The sequence below is a fragment of the Sciurus vulgaris genome (assembly GCF_902686455.1).
Source record: "Sciurus vulgaris genome assembly, chromosome: 8".
Lineage (NCBI taxonomy): Eukaryota > Metazoa > Chordata > Mammalia > Rodentia > Sciuridae > Sciurus > Sciurus vulgaris.
The window spans coordinates 79,923,617-79,944,332 of record NC_136468.1 but is presented as its reverse complement, the minus strand read 5'-3'; the positions used below and the strand labels follow the sequence as shown (position 1 = coordinate 79,944,332).

The following is a 20,716-nucleotide window of genomic DNA, read 5'->3' as shown; positions in this document are numbered from 1 at the left end:
AAGAAAAATAGTAATTTGTTAGGTGTAAACACTATGAAAAAACTGAACCAAAGAAGGCTGCTGGGAGAGTGGCAATGTTTTCATTGGGATAGTAGGGTAGGATTCTTGGCTGAAATTGGTGGAAAGATTCTTCCAGATAGAGATAAGAGTACATGTGCCCCAGGGTAAGAGGTTACCCTGTTGTTATAGGATCAGGGAGCCGGTCTGTATAGCTGGAACAAATTGTTTAGCAGAAATAAGGCCAGAAGTAGAAATGGGGTAGTCAGCTAGTATAGGAGTTTTTTTTTTTTTTTTTTAGTTTTTAAAAAATTTTTTAGGTCACAGGATTCTGGTTGAGAAAATTGGGAAGCTATTGGAAGAGTTAGTGATTTTGGCTTGCTCGTAGTTCTCTGAACTTCTGAATATTAAATATTAAACATGGATATGATATGACATATCCATGTCATATCACAGGTTGGTACAAACTTCAAGTTGTGCCTAAATTGTTCTTAGAACAAGTGAAAATGCTTTGCTTCTGAAAAGGGAAAAAGATGTAGAGAATAAGATTGACTACTGAGGCCAGACACTTACATTATAGCTTTAATTCACTAGTTGGGATCTTAAATATTAATGAGCCTCCTTCTCTGTTTTCTTATTTACAGGTTGGAAGAGTATCTTTTTCCAGGGTTCTTGTTATCTCTAGTATCTCTTGATTTCCCATAATACCTCAGTCTAGGTTGTATTTTTCAATTTTATTTCCTATTTACTGCTTATTCTGTCTATACCAATAATAATGTATTATAGAGGTCAGGATTTTGCTGGCCCAGCAAGGTGGAAATGATGTATAAAGTATAGATTAAATAATGAAAACTACTTTGCTAGAATTATTAAAATAGAACAAAATCAGGGTTTTTCTTGGATTTCTGTATGAGTGCTTAAATGGACCATTTTGTTTTCTTGCTGGGGGGGGCACAATACAGTACAAGGTTTGTAATGCCTTTACTCACTGTTCTGAGAATTTAAGAGGAATGTATTAAGTAAATTACACTTAGTACAATAGTACTATTGTTTATTGAAGGGAAAAGATTTCAGTAAAGGGGAAGAAGAAATTAATGGCCCTAGTTTTCCAAAATGCCTTTATACCCCTTCTAAGAATGTGATGAAAATGTTCTGCATATTAAGTCTGAAAATCTGTTTGTCAGTTTCTTTATAAACTGATTTCTAACACAGAATAAGGTACACTTTAACAGTGTGTTCGGGTAAAGTACTTCACTACAATTTGGGGAGAAAAGAGCGCTTCCACGTACTGCATCCCATTTTAGAGGTAGATTGCGAATGGTGTCAGTCTCAGAGGCTTCTATGCAGAAGCTATCCAGGGTTCAGTCCCATTTAAACTGGGACTACATACAATGACATCTGAAATTTGATCACTCTGATACACAAACACCTTGTATAAAGATAAAACAATAAAGCGGTTAAAGGCAAAACCGCTTTAGATATATGTTAAAGGTCTCCTACTTGAAGAAAACCAAGCTCTTCTGATTATGCAGGTGCTGTCCAATCACCAGGTCCCCAAGAGTAAAGCTAAAGCCGATATGCCCATATCACATCTACAACCTGTCGCTCACCCTTGTAAAGAACTCACTGAGGACTGGTGGACACAAAGGAAAGTTTGTGTCGAAGTTTTTGAGAGAGGAACGGCGCGGGGAGCGTTTCAGACCATACTTTAAGCCCAGAAAGTGAAGGAAGACGACTACCCCAACTTGCTCTTCGATCGCCACCGGGCCAGGAGATGCGAGATGGAAGTTTTTCTACAGGAAATCGGTCTCCAAGTCCCCATGACGCTGGAGGTTCGCAGAGCTATCAGTCAAAGTCTAGGCTTCTGCCATTCTCGGCCCTCCCCGGGGCTGGCCAACCCTGGCGTTTGGGAAAGGACGAACGACCTCCGCGGGAGCGCATGCCAGATTCCCTGCGACCCCGACGCAGGGGTTTCTCTCCATTTGCAGCGACCCCAAGTCGCCCCGGGCTTCTAGCCCCGGGCACTTCACAGCCGCCGGCGAGTGGGCGACCCTGCGCCAGCCTCCACACCGCCGCGCGCCGGCGCTATGGAGACGGTCACGAGACGCCGGCGGCTCCTGCGCTCGCCAATCGGAGCGCACGTCGCGGGGAGACGCGGACGTCGCTCTTCCAAGATGGCGGCGCGTCCGTCGCGAGCAGCCGGGCCGTGGGGAAGTCAGCGAAGCCGAGTAAAGCCGCCGCCTGGGAGAGGACTGAAGGAGCAGTTGCCGCCGTTGGCGGCGGCCCGGGCAGTTTTCGCTGCTGCTACGGCTGTTGCCATGCGGCGAGGCTAGGGAGGACCTCACTTCCCCGGGGTGTAATAATGTTAACAGAGGTAAGCGGCGACGGCGGCCAGTGTTTACCTGTGAAATGGGGAAGGGGCCGGGCTAGCCGGTCAGAAAACATCATTTCTCTGGCCAGTGGGCCCGACCCCCTGCCTCGGGCCCAGGGCCTGAGAAGCAGCAGGGATCCTACAAGTGCCCCCAGAGTAGGAGCTGTGCTGACTCAACAGAGTCCACCACCTTCGGCTACCCGTGCCTCGCCTTTCGCAATTGCCACTTGCCAAGTCGCCCTGGCACTGGGCTCCCGCCTGCTGTCGCTGCCTCCTAACTAATCGCTCCCTTCATGGTGTCCCCTTACACGCTACTCTGTGGCAGTGTTTGGCCCCTATGCGTTGCTGCTGGTTTTCCGTGGCCCAAAGGTTTGCCTGAGGTTTCTCTTCTCTGGTCCCTGGGTTCCAGGCCCTCCACCTCCGAGCTCAGTCAGCATCCTGGGTTTGTCGCTCTGCCAGATCCGTTTGTTTCCCATCCCCTACTTTGACCGCTTCGTGAAGTGGACGTTTTCCCTTCAGCTACACTGGGATGGCTTAGTTAATCATTCCCCTCCTTTCTCCACATCCCGTCACCGTTCACTGAAATCGTGGTAATCACAAAGTTCAGTTTAGCATCTGCCTTCTTGATTTGTGTATATGGTCCCCTTGCTACTCTGGAATGGTTTTCTCCTTGGACTTGAAATGGAAGTAGGGCAACAGTATCGAGCCAATCAATTTCCGTTTTCTAATACCTAGTGTCCATTGCAAAAAACAGACTTTTTGAAGAAGTAGTTTGCCTTTACTAGCAGTACTTTAAGAGGAAGAATTAAATTGGTGCAACTAGGTCCTTGACCGAAGTTAACGCAGTTATGTACAGTATATGCAAGTGTTACCATTATTAAATATAATATACTGAAGCTTGTGGATTTCATAACATATTTTCTTAGAATCTGTTGCCTTTAAGTACTGTGAGGATCCCTATGTCGGGGACTATTTTAGGCATCTTTGTGGGCTGAACTTAAGATAGGAAGCAGTTTTAATGGACAATGGGAGGTAGTCCTACATGGACCAAAAAGGAAATAAAAACATTTATAAATGAGTAACTTTTAGTGTGAAAGTAATGATAAAGGACATTTAACTTACCTTGTCCTTGGAACTTGTTTAACTCGGAGAAATGTCATACTTTGGTGTTTGTTTTTAACCTATGTACAAATCCTGGCATTTGATGTGTTTGGTAAATACTACTTGATTGTAACTACTTATTTTTTGTAGTTAGAAGTTCACTTTATATTTCCATATTCTACAGGTTTTTCATTTCATTGTTGGAAACTGACTACATTATAAATTTCTGTTGTCATTAGCGGATTAAAAAATAAAAGTTGTAAGCTGGGCACTGTGGTATATGCTTATAATCACAGCTACTTGGGAGTCTGAGGCAGGAGGATGCCAAGGTACTATCTTGCCTAGACAACTTTGCAAGACATTTTCTCAAAATAAAAAGAGTTGGGGATGCAGCTCAGTGGCAGAACACTTGCCCAGCATGTGCAGGCCTTGGATACCATCCCCATGTAACAGCAAAAAGAAAGAAAGAAAACAGCGCAGAAATTCTGTATTTACCTTTAGCATGATATTTTGGTGAGAACAGTTAGCCTTATAAGTTTAAATAGGTGTCTCTAAGACAATATTTTATGAGGCCATCTTTTGATAGAACTTGGCTATTTTAAAGATTTTTATTACTTTCACATGAAAGTGGTGAATGACTAGTAGAGTGGTGTCTTGATTTGTGAAAATTGAACTTCCAATGTTTGTGCATTTTAATGTAATTTTGTTTCAGCAAAGTTTTTTAAACAGTAAATGATAGTAGCAAGTTGAACTTCAATGTTTTGTGTGTGTACTTGCACAAGTTTATAAGTGGCAGATCCAGGGTTTCAACCTTGGCATTTACTACAGAGCCATTCTATTAACCACTACTCTGGATTGCCTCTTCAAAGAAAGTTCCAGACTAAATTGCCCTTGGATTCCATTTAAAGTTTTTAGTATTCATTTTATGGATTAGGAAACTGAAGCCCAGAGACTTGTCCAAGGTTAAAAGATTATTAGTGACATAGTTGAAACTGAAATCTCATCTTCTGCCTCTTGAGTACAGAGCACTGACCATTTTGCTCAGCTGCTGTAGTAGTTTTCATCTCTCTTGATTTTAAAGCATGCTACTTCCTTGTCTGGATATTGTCAGTAAACTGAAAAATGGTTACTTGAGAAAAACTTTTGCTTTTTCCTGATCCTTAAAAAAAAAAAAAAAAAGGACTTGTAAGCCTTGTGAAATGGTACTATTTTGAAACATTTTAGATATAAAATTTCGCTATATATTGTTTACTAAAAATTTAGTAGTGTAGGACTACTTTTTACTACATCTGTTAATGCTAACCTAAATCAGCAGGTTTTGGAGGATGATTTAATTCATGTTATATCTCAAAATATACAATGATGATTTGTGGCATGAAAGAGTATCCTGTCTTTATATTGGTTATGTACAGCAAGCATTTTCTGTGCTCAGAAAATGTTGAATTTGTACTTGGTTCCTTTTCATCTAAACATTGCAGTAGTGATATTATTTACATTAACCAGATGAGAAAACAGGTTGAGAAAGTTAAAATAGCTTGTTTAGAATCATATAACAAGTGGTGGAGCCATGTGTGGCACTTCGGCCTCTTACTGAAAATTTTGTACTGCTTTTTGTACTGGAATATGGAATGTATCTTTTCTTCTGTAGCTAATAGCAGTTTACTTTTAGTTGTTTTTTTTTTTTTTAAACCAAGGTGGGGATACTAAGTACAGTGACATGATAACAGCAATGGTAAGCATTTATATGAAATTTTAGTTTTGCATTTTCAAAATATACCTTTAATTGAAACCTTTTCAGAAATGAGAAACCACCTGAGTTATTCATTAGAGCTATTTTAAGTTAGACTGGAAGGGAAAATTACTCAATTGAGCAAACTAATATGCACATTGAACTTTGAAACCTGTGAAAAATATTAGATTAGTGTGAACTGAAAGTAGAGACCCAGTTATATAGTTCTCATTTCTAACTCTGGCTTCGGTTTGTAGTATTTATAGTCTAAATGTAATTGAATTATTTATTAGACTTTGTAGTTATATTTGTGTTTTTTCATTTTTCATACAGGGATGATATATATATCTTACATAGATATGCATATACATATATATGTAAACACATATATAAGCACACACATATTTAATGTCCTATTATAATTTTTTCCTTTGGTCTTTGCCCTTATTGGAATGTCATGCTTTTAATATTTCTCTTTTAATGTGGCAAAAAATTTTTTCATGGTATATGTGAAAATTATTTGTTTACTATTAAACCATTCAACCTCTGACACATCTTCTCTTTCTCTTTTTTAAACTAACAATAAAATCTGTGTATAAAAATTAGGGCAGGAGATATTTAACTGAGAATTTGTTTCAATTTATCTGATTTTTGCAGCATTAGAATATAATGAAATATCAGAATTTTCATTAGTACACTTTAAAACTTTGCTTGATGTTTCAAAAGCTCTTAGGATTATGATTATTATTGTGGAGAATGAAAGGTATTGAAGATATAGAAAAATGGGCTACATTGGTTCTAGTGCTTTGGCATGCTCTGGAGATTTTTTTTTTAATACAAAAGCTTATGACAACTGTATGAGACAAATACTACAAAAAATTCAACTGTCCACCTAAAAATGAATTGATAAACTCATTGTGGTGCAGCCACACAATGGAATACTAAACAATAAAAAAGCATAGACTATTGCTAAATACACACACATAAATACAAGTGGATGAATCTCAAGAGTATTATTCTGAGTAAAAGAAACCAGACGTGAAGTACAGACTTTATGATTTCATTTATATGAAACTGTAAAAGGGAACTGGTGCTGGGCGTGGTGTCACATACCTGTAATCTCTGCTACTTGGAAGACTGAGGCATGAGCACCACAAGTTTGAGGCTAGCCTGGGCAACTTATAGAGACCCCATTTCAAAAATGGGTGAGAGTTTGCTGGAGGTTGTTTTTTCATAAAATCAACTATCAGCCCTTTGTCACTTTCCTTTAAAAAATACTGGATAAAATATATAGCCAGACGCTATGGTGCATGCCTATAATCCCAGGGATTTGGGAGGCTGAGACAGGAAGATTGCAAGGTTGAGGCCAGCCTTAGCAATTTAGAGAGATCCTGTCTGAAAGTAAAAAAAAAAAAAAAAAATCAAAAGAGCTGGGAATGTAACTCAGTGCCATAGTGTCTAGGTTTAATCCCCAGTACCAAAAAAAAAAAAAAGTTAAAGTAATTGATTGTTGGTTGTTTGTAAATGTGGGGCTGTATGTGATATTAAATAAAAATAGCTCATGTTTTTGTTAAATTATTAGCTATTAACTCTAATTCTCATTTTTAAGGTTAACAAATATGATACAGATGAGAAAAGGTATGAACTCAAACACCTTTACAAGTCCCAGGCTAATAGTCGTTAGGGTATAAAAGGTTTTGTGGTTCACATAAATTCTGAGAATATTCGCCTTAAGAAAATTGAATAGGTTTCAAGACTTCTCATCACTTTTGATGGTGGTTTACTTGCAAAGAAGGTGATATAATTTGCAACATGTTGCATTTGTTTAACCATGGAAACTGACAGAATTTCTTGTGTTTGGGGAAATCCTGAGATGTAGTGGTGAGTTGTGCATGTTGGAAGCATCTCTGAACTTCTGATGCTCTTTTTAAACATGTACATGCATGGGCTGACACATATGATCTTGCCTATAATAATTGCTAAGTAAAATGTTATGACTTAGTTTTTTAAATTATGGTAGAAGCACTCTTGGGACAGATCAATCCTTAAACTATATGAACTATTTGTTTAATTATTATTCATGACATTGTAAAGATTATTAACCAGAACAAGAACTCCATAGGTTCAGTGGCATTCAAAGGGTGTTGAAGTTTGTAAACAGTTTTATAAAGGGAGTAGAAGATTGTCACTGTCTAGAATGATTCTGGTTTGCCGCTCTTCACACATAATTGTTTAGCATCTTTTGACCAGCTAAGTTGAATATTGCCAACTAGTTTTCAATAATTTTTGTATCCTTTTAATAATAGTATTTTGGTAATCATATTTGTATATATTTATGGGGTATGGTGTAATGTTGTGAAATAGGTATAAAATGTGAAATGATTAAATGAAACTAAATAACCTGTCCATCACCTTGCTTATTTTTTTGTAGTGAGATTTGAAATTTATTTTAATTATTTAAAACATTTAATACATTATTATTGACAGAAGTCACTCTGCTGTTCATCTTATCTCAAAATTTTTTCTTTCTTTTATCCGATAATTTTTAACCTTTGAACAGTTCTCCCTCTTTCCCTCCCCTATTGCCTCTGCTGTCAGTCTTCTCTCTGTATCTATGAATTCAACTTTTTTAGATTCTGCACGTGAGATTATGCAGTATTTTTCCTTCTGTTCTTGACTTTCACTTAGCATAATATCTTCCATGTTCATCCATGTTGTAGCAGATATTCTGTTTATCTTATGATGGACCCTTAGGTTGATTCCGTTTGTTGGGTACTGTGAGTAGTGCTCTAGTGTACATAGGAATGCAGATATCCCTTTGGCATGTTTAGTTTCTGAATATGTTCTTTTTTGCATACAGTTTTGGGGATTGCTGGATCATATGGTTACAGTGGCTGTATTAATTCATGTTATCACCAACAGTATATAAGAATTCCCTTTTTTTCTGCATTCATGTCAATACTAGTTACTTTTTACCTTTCTGATAATAGTCACTCTAATAGGTGTGAGGTAACATCTCACTGTGGTTTTAATTTGCATTTTTCTAATGTTGAACAGTTTTTCTTTTACCCCTTGGCCATATTATGACATCTTTGGAGAAATAACTATTCGTGTCTTTTTAATTTTTATTTTTTGAGGGGCGTAGTTGGGTAGAGTTCCTTATATGTTTTGGATACTAACCCCTTTTCCAGATGTTTGGTTTGCAAATATTTTAGACCATTCTGTGGGCTCTCTCTCTTTTTAAAATTTATTTTTAATTCACATACATTAATGATGTATATTTTTCAAGAGTTTTAAAGGACCTTTGTATTTTTTTTTTTTTTTTTTTTTTTTTTTTTCTATTGACTCCAGGTTTTCAGAGAGCTTATATATTTATTATGTTTATTAACTCATTATTTTCATTATGTTTAACTAATCCAGCATACACATACCTGTTCCATACTTCTGTACAATAGCCAGTGTTTTAGTCAGATTTTTCACTGCTGTGACTAAAAGAGCTGCCCAGAACAATTTTAGGGGAGGAAAAGTTTATTTGAAGGCTCACAGTTTCAGAGGTCTTAGTCCATAGACAGTCAGTTCCATTCCTTGGGGCTTGATGGACACTAGGCTGAACATCGTGGCAGAAGCATGTGGAATAGGGAAGCAACTCACATGATTATCAGAAAAAAGAAAGAGATCTCCAATTGCCAAATACAAATATATACCCCAAAGTCATGCCCCTAATAACCCACCTTCCAGCCACACCCCTCTTGCCTCCAGTAACCACTGAGTTAATCCCGTCAGGGGTTTTATTCATTGATTGGGTAAGGGTTCTCACAACCCAATCATTTCCCCTCTGAATTTTCTCGCAGTGTCTCACATGTGAGCTTCCGCGGGACACCTCACATCCCATAACAGCCAGCTACCAAGTATGAACATATGGAATTGATAAAATTGCAAACAAAAGCAATTATATGTGATTTTTAGTTAGGCTCTATAACTGTATGTTGTATAAATAGGTTCACCATTAGGCATTTTGAAACTATTGCAGTAGAGTTTTTAGATTTCCATAATGGTCCTAAGTAGGGAAATAGCAGCGTATAAAAATCTCTGGCCATCCAAACTTTGGAACAAACTTTTTTTTTATGCAATGCCGGGAATTGAAAACAGGTTTTTGCACATTCTGGCAAATGCTCTACTACTGAGCTTTATCCACAGGTGTTCCAAAGTTTGATGATCAGTTTTCCATAGAAATTGATATATCAATATTTGTCACCAGGACACTGTATCTATATTATGTTTATGATTTAATATGTTGCAATATTAATTGCCACACATTTATAAATTTTTTTTGTTTATTCAAGGAAATATGGAGTTAAATAGGGGAGTGAGAGTAGGAAATAAGTGGTTTTAAAAATTTAAGCCATTTGTTCATGCATCACAGGGCTACTGTATAATGTGTTGCTTTTTATCTCAATGTAAAAACTACCAACATATACATAGACTTTTGCAGATTATAAAGGATTCTGTATGTCGTAATTTAATCATATTTATATGTATTCATGCTTACTTAGGGTTTATGTAATTTCCAGTTTATGGAAGAAAGAATTCTCATAGTAAAGAGAGAAGAAAAAAGAATATTAGAGGAGTTTTGAAAAAGATTGCTTTAGGTGGAATCAGCTAAGCTACTAAGTTAGCGAAGTAGTAATGAAAAAAGAGGTAGCATTAGCTTCTTTCTGGAAGGGGAAGAAAATAGATTCCTATCATAAGAAAGAGTTTCTAGTATTGGCCACTAACTAGCCATTTGATTGAAAAACTAAGTTACTTTACAGCTTTCCCTGAACAAACATCTCATATTATGGTTTTTAAAATTGTGTTTTGAGTTTGTCACATTGATCCACTCTTGTAATCCCAGCTATTTGGGAGGCTGAGACAGGAGGATCACAAGATCAAGGCCAGTGTTAGCAACTTAGCTAGAACCAATCACAAAATAAAAAAAAAAATAAAAAGGGTTAGGGATATAGCTCGGTGGTAGACTGCCCTCCCACTCCAAAAAGATTGTTTTAAAATTCGGTGGTTTCATAGATCACTTAGTACTCCCTTCACAATAACCTAGAATTAACTATTACAAGAGTTAGGTTTAATTTTGATAATGTTAATTTTGATGATTTAAATATTTGTCAGGAGAGGGAACTTTGAATTAATGCAAGTGGACAACTTTTAAATTGTTTTAACATTTAAAAAAGTGTTTGAAAATGAGAATGAATAGGTTGGGGTCATGGTGATACATACTTTTGTATTTTGTATTGGGGCCCTTAACCACTGAGTCACATTCCCAGCCGTTTTTATATTTTTTTTTTTAGAGACAAGGTCTCCCTGAGTTGCTTAGGGCCTCACTAAATTGCTGAGGCTGGCTTTGAACTCGTGATCCTCCTGCCTCAGCTTCCTAAGCTGCTGGGACTGCAGGCATGTGCCACCACGCCTGGCCCGTGATACATACTTAAGTCTATCAACAGTACTGTTACAGTAGTGAAGCAACACACAAATTAACCTATAATGTAAGCATTATAAGGGATGAGTCTTGATGCACTTATTTTTGATGTGATGTTGGAGAAATCCTTTGAACTGTCTAAGCATTAGTTTCCTTCTGTGTATAATTGGGATAATAGCACCTTCCTAGCTGCTTTCACGGTGTTATGAAGATCAAGTAGGGTGATGGATGGTATAACTCTTTGTCAATCTCTGTACAAATAGTAGTAGTTAATATATCAGTTTTTTCTTTATATATCTTGAACTAATATGAATTCAAGTCCTGGGCTCCAACTAACTTCATTACTTACTAGCTTCTTGGGGCTTAGCTTTAGGGGAAGGAAAGGTGGTCTCAGGCCATTGGTACAGTTTAGGGAAGGCTGGGAATGACTAAAACAAGTGAAAGAAAAATAAATATACTAAGAGCAGGTCTTGCAGTTACCAAATGAGGGTAGTTTGTTATGTGTAGGCAAATTGGTTCCAAAGAAATTCCTAAAGAATGTTCCTAAAATTGTTTTGAAAAAGGTGGCCCTATTGGGGTAAAGCAGTCATTTGTATGTACATATTTTGAAATGTTCGTGAAAAAAGAAATCTTTACTTCTTAACCCTGGAAAAATTTTAAATGGAAAAACAGTTATTTAGGATAATGTTTATAAGGATTTGGTTATAAATTATGCTGGAAATTGATTTTTATAGATTAATTTTTTCACCAAATATGAATATGCCTACTTTGTGCTAGGCACGTGGTAATGAGTTCTGATGCTGAAGTGGTGAGTCAGACCAGAAACCTGTCCTCAGAAATCTATTAGAGCTAAGTTTAGCTCTGCGCCTCTTTGGCCATCAAAGCGAAAGCCTGGAGGTCTTTTGTCAAAATAAAACAAATATGATTAGAGGATGAAAAATTAAGAGGAAGACAAGGTTCAAGGATGTAATTAAAAGATAAATTTGACTTAGATTAACCTTACAACTGTAGGCAAAGCTATGTCTGTAGTTACCATAACATGGCAGCTCTGAAATGAGCTTCTTGCAACTGAAGAGTCCACCCATCTCTACTGTCTGTAATTGTTGTGTGATAATATAATGAGAAGGGAGGGGATGAGGGGGAGAACAGAAGTAAAATAAAAATTCTGTGAATCTTTTTTATTTTTATTGTTTTTGCAGTGTTGGGAATTGAACTCAGGACCTCACTCTCCCTTTGAACTAGGCTCCCCTGCCCCTGTGAGTGAATTTTTTTTTAAAAGAAGTTTTATGTTTCCTTAGAGTATATCAAATTTTACTCAAAGACTTTGCCAAATAACATTACCCTAGGAAAGTAATGCTTGATTCCCTGGTTTCCCACCTCCACATATTATGTTTATTTATTTGCTTATATTTTTTTCCTACTAGGGTACTCCTGAGGATCTACCTTAAAGTTGTATTTCACAGCCTAGAACAGAACTTGATATTTAGTATACCTCACTAAATATTTCTTAAAAGAATGCATGCTAAATATTCCCTCAAGAAAAATTGAGAAAAGTGAAAAATTACTAAGATAAAATTGTTTACGTTAAATTTAAGCTGTCACATTAATTACTCTTAAATGACTGGCTACTATGTATTCTTTACACAGTTTATATAGTGAGAATACTGTGATTGAATACTTTCTTTAGAATTAGCTGGATCAAAAAAAAAATGGAACCCAATTGAATTAAGAATGTAATTATCTTAATTTTTCTTGTAGGGAAAAATTGATTAGATTGTTATTTGATATACTCAATTATAAAGGCAAGAGTTAGATTTTTATTTTGCTTCATTTATTACTTGATGTATGTTATGATTTCATGAGTACTATTTAAAATTTTATTCCGGATCTAGATGTACTTAAAGAAAGCTTCGTTGATAATAACAAAAAACTTTCATGGCATTTTGCTGAGTGTTTCAATTTGTATGACCTTTTATGCTACCTTGAAATTTTGTGAATATTTGCTGAGGAAAAATTTGGTCATAGATTTCAAAGTTGGAAATTTTGGGGGAACATTTCCAAGGAAGGCAGCTGCTACCACAATTTCTTGACTAAAATGTCTCTTAGGGTCACTTTTAAAGACCGTGCACTGTTGGTCATTTTGCCCATTTATAATTCCTTTGTGTGCAGAAATAATATGTACCAGAAAAGTTCAATAATATAAGCCTACTCTGTTTAACTGTTTAAATTAGAATCTTTATAATGTACTTTTGAAGGTAGTATGAGAGGCTCATATCAATCTTATCAGTCAGTCAGTCAGTCAGTCAACTGGGATTGTTCACCTTTGTTGACTTCTTGCACTTTTTTTCCCCCAATTTCTTGAGACCCTTTTATTCTCACTCATTTATGAAAGCCTTAAAAGCTTTGCTTTTGACCTTAGCACACTGTATTATTGAAGAATCCTTAGTTGTTGTTCCATGAAATCCTGAATTGGTTTTGCTCCTGCAACTCTGAAACTATTTCTAGTTTCCTTGTGATTTGACATATAAAGCAGTTGCTATATAACTTCTTTTCTTTTCATGCTAGAGTTGTATAACAGTGTGATGTGTGGATAATGGCCTTTGGATTCACCATATTTTGAGGCTTGGACATTGTAAACAGCAGTAGTGTTATTTCAGTGGAATAGAGAAATATGAAATAAAATTCACCTCATTTCAGTTATACTGTAAATGTTAGGAAATAATGATCTGACTTCAAGATACACTATTAAATGTTACCCATTCTCTCTACAAACCATAATGTACTTTGCAATTTCTTTTTGGTATCACTTTCTGAGTTTAAGGTAACTTTTTTCTCATAATTTTTCCTCAGCTGAGAAAAACCATTGGTTTAATCAGACTGCAGCTATTAGTGTAATATTCAGCTACTTTTACATCTGATTGTTTCCTCCTGCAACACTGAGGTGTTCAACACTTAAAATGTTGCAAATAGTCTAATTGTGATAGGTCAGATGGGGGGAATGCACTGGAGGGAGGTTGGAGAAAACTTGAAGAGTGGAACACAACAAAGATATAGAAAGAAACAAATTATGTACTTTATAAACTATGGTGTTGGTTACATACATAAAAGTTTTAGAAAAGCCTACTAGACTTTGAGAGTGTCTTATTATTTACTCAAATTGTATTTTATGAACTCAAAATTCTAGAAGTTAATATCTGATAGAATATTCAATGAAGTAATAAAATAAGCATTAATGCACAATTTATATGCCTATGGAATTAGTGAGATTATATTTGTAATATATCACAAATGAATATATCTTATTTCAGTGTATAAACTTTAAAAAAATTATTTTTGTACCAGGGATTGAATCCAGGGATGCTTAATACTGAGACATTTCCCACCCCCCCTTTTTCTATTTTGTTTAGAGATAGGGGTCTTGCCAAATTACTTAGGGCCTCACTAAGTTGCTAAGGCTGGCTTCGAACTCATGTTTCTCCTGCCTCAACCTCTTAAGCATCTGGGATTACAGGCGTGTGCCACTGCACCTGGCTAAACTTTTGATTGAGTCATGACTGGTGTCACATTAGTTGGGTTTGAATCTAAACTGTTGCTTCTGAGCATTTTGGATTCAGAAAAGTTAGTAATCTTTCTGCCTCAGTTTTCTAATCTCTGATTTATGAATTAGTGATACTTAATCCTATGAGGTTTTTTATGAGTATTAATACATATTAAATACTATACAATATTTCTCAAAGTAACAGTAAATAACACTAGAGTTTATTATTTTTCCTTTGATATAAATTAGCAAAAGATTTTCAAGATTTAGAATTTAATTTTTTTATTTTCCTTGTTCTTTTGTTTTATTAAGTAAGTTTAAAAATGTTATTAATCCTCCTTGACTCAGGTGATCTCATTCTTTCATTACTTTCTATCTCAGCTTTTATTAACTTTCTAACTTCCATATTGCATTTCCAAAGTGAATACTAACAACTAGGTTTACACTGAATTTTAAGAAGGATAACACCTGACTGAATATTATGAATTGGTCATAATCAGAAGTTTTGACTAACTATTTGTGTGTGTGTATCTGCTAAAGCTTTAGTGCAGATGAAATAAAAGGGGAAAACTGTAATATACTCCCATATTATGCATTCAAAATATTATTGTATAGTTTTCTGACATGTACTATAATTCTTGTTGATTTGATAAAGTTTATATGAAGCAGCTCTAAATTTATAGAAAGGTCTTAGAGAATAATCTAGTAATTGAGTATTTTATGATTTATTAAATTCTATGAAATTATAGGGAACAGAAGGGTGAGGAATGTTTAATTTTTTTTTCCCAATATGTACTTGGTTTGTGTTATTAACACTACTGTGTAGTAGTTTAAGAAAAGGGTTTAGGACTGAGTTATAACATATGCAATCAGTACTTATATAAATCAAAATTATGGATATTTCAGGATATCAATAATTTTCAGTCCCAGCTGGTCATGTGGGTTCATTTAGTAACACAATAAACTATTATACTAAAGGAGTGTGGTGTTCTAATACAGTAACATTTTACTTAGCTGGAGATTATGCCATCAAGGTTCTTTGTGTGTGATTTTATGTCTTGTCTCTATTTTCCCCTCTACTTTATTTTTTTTTTCTTTTTTGTCAATGTTGCTTTGTGTGTTTTACCCTCCACCTCCACTTCTATCTTTATTCTGTATGTTTAAAGGCCTGCGGTGTGCTGAGTTTTGTTTTTCCAGTTTTCAGCTTTTCTGTCCCTCAAATAAATTTAAAAGGCCACAATAGAAAATTTTTTAAAATTTTTGTTTGCTTCATTTATGGATTTGTATTTTTAATTGTTAATTTAAAAGGTTAATAAATAAGATTGTTTTTTCTTAAACAGTATAGCCCAGTATACATTTCATTATATGACTCTTGCCTGAATTTATCTTGATTAAAAAGACTAATTTTCTTTCCATTACATCAACATTACTGAGCTTATTTATTTATTTTTTATGGTGAATTAAGGGCACCCTGTGGTAGTTTTAGAGTCAGAATCATTGTTCTGATATTGATGTGTTACTCTAGCCCTCAGGATTATGCAGGGAATTTATCTGAATCTGTACCAACTCTGGAACATACCCTGAAAGTTATCTTGATACCACAAAGCTGTATTGGATTCTTTAAGAATATCAAGGACTTTAAGATGTTATGATCAGATTAGTTCATTATTTCTGATAATCAGAGGTTTTGAATCTTCATAAATCATTTTTATTTGATTATTCAGATGTGTGCAGAATTTCGTCTACTCCTTTTAAAAAACACCTATGTGATAGTGTAGAGTAGTTCAGAACATCCTTAGATTTTAAGCCAAACCCAGTTCATGCTTCAGTTCTATGACTGTTTCTTTATCTGTAGACTGTAGTTAGTAGTATAACATAGTCACAGAGTTGTGAGAATGGATATATGTAAAGCAGGCATCAAAGGTCCTAATAGCACTTAGCAAATGCACCTTATATTTAGTTGATGCCCCTTTTCATAAGAAATAAGTGAAGGGTTAGGAGATTGGTGACAGTTTAGTGTTAAGCTGCACATTGAGGATCTAACATTCTCTATTGTGATAGACTTGTGCTATTTTGATTTCCCCTTGGGTTATATATTATCAGGAAAAGCAAAAGTTAGGAGTTGTAAATATTGGGAGTATTCTTGAATTGTTATAAGGGTATGAATGAGGGATAAGCAGGGCCTTTTGTGAAGATGACCTGTTTTATTTTGATTTTGCACCAGTGAACTGCTGTGATAAAAGTTTTATGTACTTTCATAGAGGAACATTTGTGAATAGATGTTGTCCGATGTATAAATTGAATCTATTTGAATTAATTCTGATGTTGAATTTCTATGAACTTATTTCTTAATATGAGATAATGGTAGAGAATGATGTTTGGAGAATCTTTAAGTACTGTAATGTGGCCCAAATAGCAGATAGACAGTAGATTGTTGGCTTAGAAATGCCAAGTGCAATAGTGTATGAAGTTATACACTGTATTTTAATTTACTGTCATAGTGAGAGGGCATCTAAATGGAATAGGAAATTATTGAGAAACCTGGACATTCAAGAATGTTTTAGGTCTCTTTTCTGTGAAGAGGACCCACTCTCTCCCTTCAGAGTATCTTTTTTTCCCTTCTTCTTTTCCTTCTAATAAACTCTGCTGTATTTTAAACATTCTTTTTTGCATTTTATTTTTGATGTTTTCCTTTTTCCTTGAAAAATTTAGTGAAATAATGTCCCTTTCCCTCATCAATATGTTTCTGGAGTTATTTCAGAAAACATAATGAATCAAAATCCTCTCCATTGTTCAGAGAGAACTTTTTAAAGAAATGATTTAAATACTACTTAAAAATTGTTTGGTGTTTTATAAGAAGCAGAATTTTTAATATGCTTAATTATTTCTAGGAATGTATTTAAAGTTGCTAACAAAAGTTATCCCATTCCTTGGTATTTATTCAGAAGAACTAAAATCAGCATACTCAAGTGATGTTTATAGTGGTGTGATTCTCAATAGCCAAGTTAGGAACCAACCAAGATTCCCTCAATATACAAATGTAATAAAGAAAATGTAGTATGTATACTTAGCTAGGCGCCCATCAACAGACAGATGGAATAAAGAAAATGTAGTATGTATACTTAGCTAGGCGCCCATCAACAGACAGATGGAATAAAGAAAATGTAATACACATACACAAAGGAGTTTTAACCAACAATAAAGAAGAGTCAAATTGTCATTTGCTGATAAATGGATGGAACTTAACAGCATGCTAAGTGAAATGAACCAGACTTAGAAAGTCATGGATGAATATTTTTTCTTATATGCTGGACAGAAATAAGGCATTAAGAAAAAAGGAATCGCCTGAAAGTAGAATGGAAAACAGTGGGGGAGAGGAAGAGGTTTGAGGAAGAGGGAAGAGAGCTGAGAAAGGAGAGGAACTGGGGAATGAAATTGACCAAACTGTTATGTGCATGTATGAATGTATCATGGTGAACACTACTTTCGTGTATAACTATAATGTACCAATTACAAAAACAATAAATAGAAGGAAGGCTAATAGAGTAAAGGAAGGTTGTCAGGGGAGGGGAGGGAGGGACTAGGGGGAAGTACTGGGAGTTGAAATGGAGCAAATTGCATTTGTGAATGTCAAAATGAACCCCACCATGCATAAATAAAAGGAAATAAAGTTACTAACAATATAATTTTCAACCTTTTAAAAATCCATGTTGATGGAAATCCAGCCTTTTTTTAAAAAATTTATCCATGTATTTTGTCCTAGGTGAGGAGTATCATAACTTAGAGATCATATTTTAATTAAAAAACTTGTTTATATTGTTTGTTTAAACCTTGATTAGGCTATACAGATATCTCATTTTTTTCATGTAGGCATCCACAACTAATTATTTTTAAAAATTTGGGCTCATGTATATATACAAGTAAATTCATAACCTGTCTTTTTAATATATCCTAGATTTATAGAGAATTTTACTTCACAACATTCATGTGAAAATTATAATGAAAAGATTTTGTCATATTGAACATTAAATGGAAACTGTTGCATCATTAAATAGAATTCATTGTAGATATGCAAAGATGCCACTCTCTTAAGAAATAGATTAGCATAGCTCATTATTAATTGGTAAGTGGAGGGAAAAAAGTATATTATAGTACATGCCTATTATGCATTTGATAAAGTTTAGTTTTGTTCATAATTAAGTGTATTTAGTTAAAAAGTTAAATTATTAAAATTGTCAAAACAAATGTTAACAGCATGCTCTATAATTTTATATTTAGCTGTTTCAAAACATTTAACTTTCTGTTATTTTTGTTGTTATAACTCAGTTTTCTTCGGGTGAATTGTAGACTTTATGTCACTTCTCAAAATACTTTCATAAATCTTCCAAGGATTTATGGAAGGATTTTTAAAATAAGGATTTAAAAAATATAACCGCAAACTGGGTGCAGTGATCCCAGCACTGAGGTAGGAGGATTGCAAGTTTGAGGCCAGCCTCAGCAACTTAGGGAGACCCTAAGCAACTTAGGGAGACCATGTTTTGAAATAAAATGTATAAAGAGCTAGGGATGTGACTTGGTGGTAAAGATCCCTGGGTTAAATGTCTAGTACAGGAGAAAGGAAAACAAAATTATAACTGCAACATTGTTATCATACCTAGTATTGCCAGTAATTCCCTATTGTCACATAATACTTAGTATATGTACATTTTCCTGATTTGAGCCAGTATCTTCTAATCCAGTAAGTGATTATGTCTTTTTAATCCAGAATGTTCACCATGTCTTTCTTCTTCCCTTCCTCATCTCTATCCTCCTGTTTCTCCTCTTCTTCCTGCTCTTTATTGTTGTGGGACTTACTTGTCTTGTGCATTGTAGAATGTGTCAGCATCATCCCTGGCCTCTGTGCTAGCACTCCCAACCCTGAATTATGATAACCAAAAATCTCTCTATGCTTTGCCATATGTCTCATGGAGGTAAAAGTTGCCCCAGGCTAAGAAACACTGAATTAAAGGTGGCATCTCATTAAAAAACAAACAAACAAAAAACCCCAAGCTTGTTTTGAGTTGTTTTATCCTAAAATCAATTTTGTTTTCTTGGTTTTTGTGCTTGTTCTTTAGCCTATTGGCTTATATATTTCTCTTCTCTGTGCTGAAATATTTTAGTATATTTCAGAGTTGTATATTTATCATCACGTGTTATATAATGAATTACCCCTCACCCTTTAGCCATCACTCCCCAGTTATCCCTCCCCCACACAAGACTATCACAAATCTGTGCCTATGGATTTGCCTATCTCTATCTATTTTATGAATGGAATTGTACAGTATGTGATCCTTTGTGACTTGTTTCTTTCACTTAGCATGTTTTCAAGGTTCATATCGTGTCGTGTCAGAATGTCAAATTTCTTTTTATTGCTGATTAGCATTTCATTGTATGGGTGTATTGCATTATGCTTGTCATCTTATCAGTGCCACACATTTAGTTTATTTCCACTTTTTGATAACTATGAATAATGCTGCTGTGAACATTTCTACAAGTTCTGCTTTAGGGATGTGGTTTTATATCTTTTGGCTATATACCTAGGAATGGAATTGCTGGGTCACACAGTAAATCTCTGGCTTTTTGGAGGAACTGTGAACTTTTAAAAATTGGCTTCACTGCTTTATGTTCTCACAGCAGTATAGGAGCATTCTGTTTTCTCTATATCCAGCAGAATGCTTGTTATTGTCTTTTTTATTATGACAATCTTCATAGTTGTTTGCATTTGCATCTCCCCAATGTCTAATGGTGAATACATATTCTTGCATTTATTAACCATTTGGTTTTCTTCTTTAGAGAAATGTCTTTTAAAAAATGAGTTCAGTTGTAAGAGTTCGTTGTGTATTACAAGTAGAATTCTGTCATCAGATATATGATTTGCAAATGTTTTCTCCCAACTTTTGATTTTCTTGATGGTAACATTTGCAGCACAAAATCTTCTAATTAGCACTGCTAATTCTTTGGTTTTTTGTGCTTTTGATGTCAGAGGTAATTATTTAAATTTGACCATTTAATAAAGGTTAGCTTCAGGTAATGGTACCAAATACCACTTATGAACGATAAAATAGATAAAAGGCTGAAATTAAACCATTATTTTCTTCAACTTGAATTATGAATAATTTTTTCCATGCATTTTATTATCATATCTATGTTGTGTATATATTTATGGAAGACTACTGAGGATTTGAGGTTAACAGGGAGCATGGGTTTACATTCTAGTGGTGCTGGATAGTCAACAACAACTATGGTCTCTGTAGGATAAACTAAAACTACAGTAATCTAAAATTCTGTAACATTGCAGTTTTTCATTGCTGTGCTGCTAATATTCTTCATGGTTAGCTTTAACACCTAGAGGAGGAGGAGTCTTTCAAAAGAGAAGACCTTATTTTTGTGAACATGCTGTTTCTGCCTGTGTGATCTGCTTACTCTTTGCTGCATGATCTCATTCATTATTGGGGTGCTTGCTCATTGTCT

General features: G+C 35.1%; 1 protein-coding gene across 1 annotated transcript in view; it reads left to right on the top strand.

The window, feature by feature from the left end:
* The first annotated feature begins 439 nt into the window (after positions 1 to 439).
* LOC306668686 (sorting nexin-13-like) overlaps positions 440 to 20,716 on the top strand; it is a 160,943-nt gene continuing 140,666 nt past the window's right edge. Inside the window, 1 exon segment of the mRNA XM_079152328.1 lies at positions 440 to 2,371. Coding sequence (XP_079008454.1) covers positions 1,772 to 2,371 — 600 coding nt within the window. The 5' untranslated portion in view covers positions 440 to 1,771.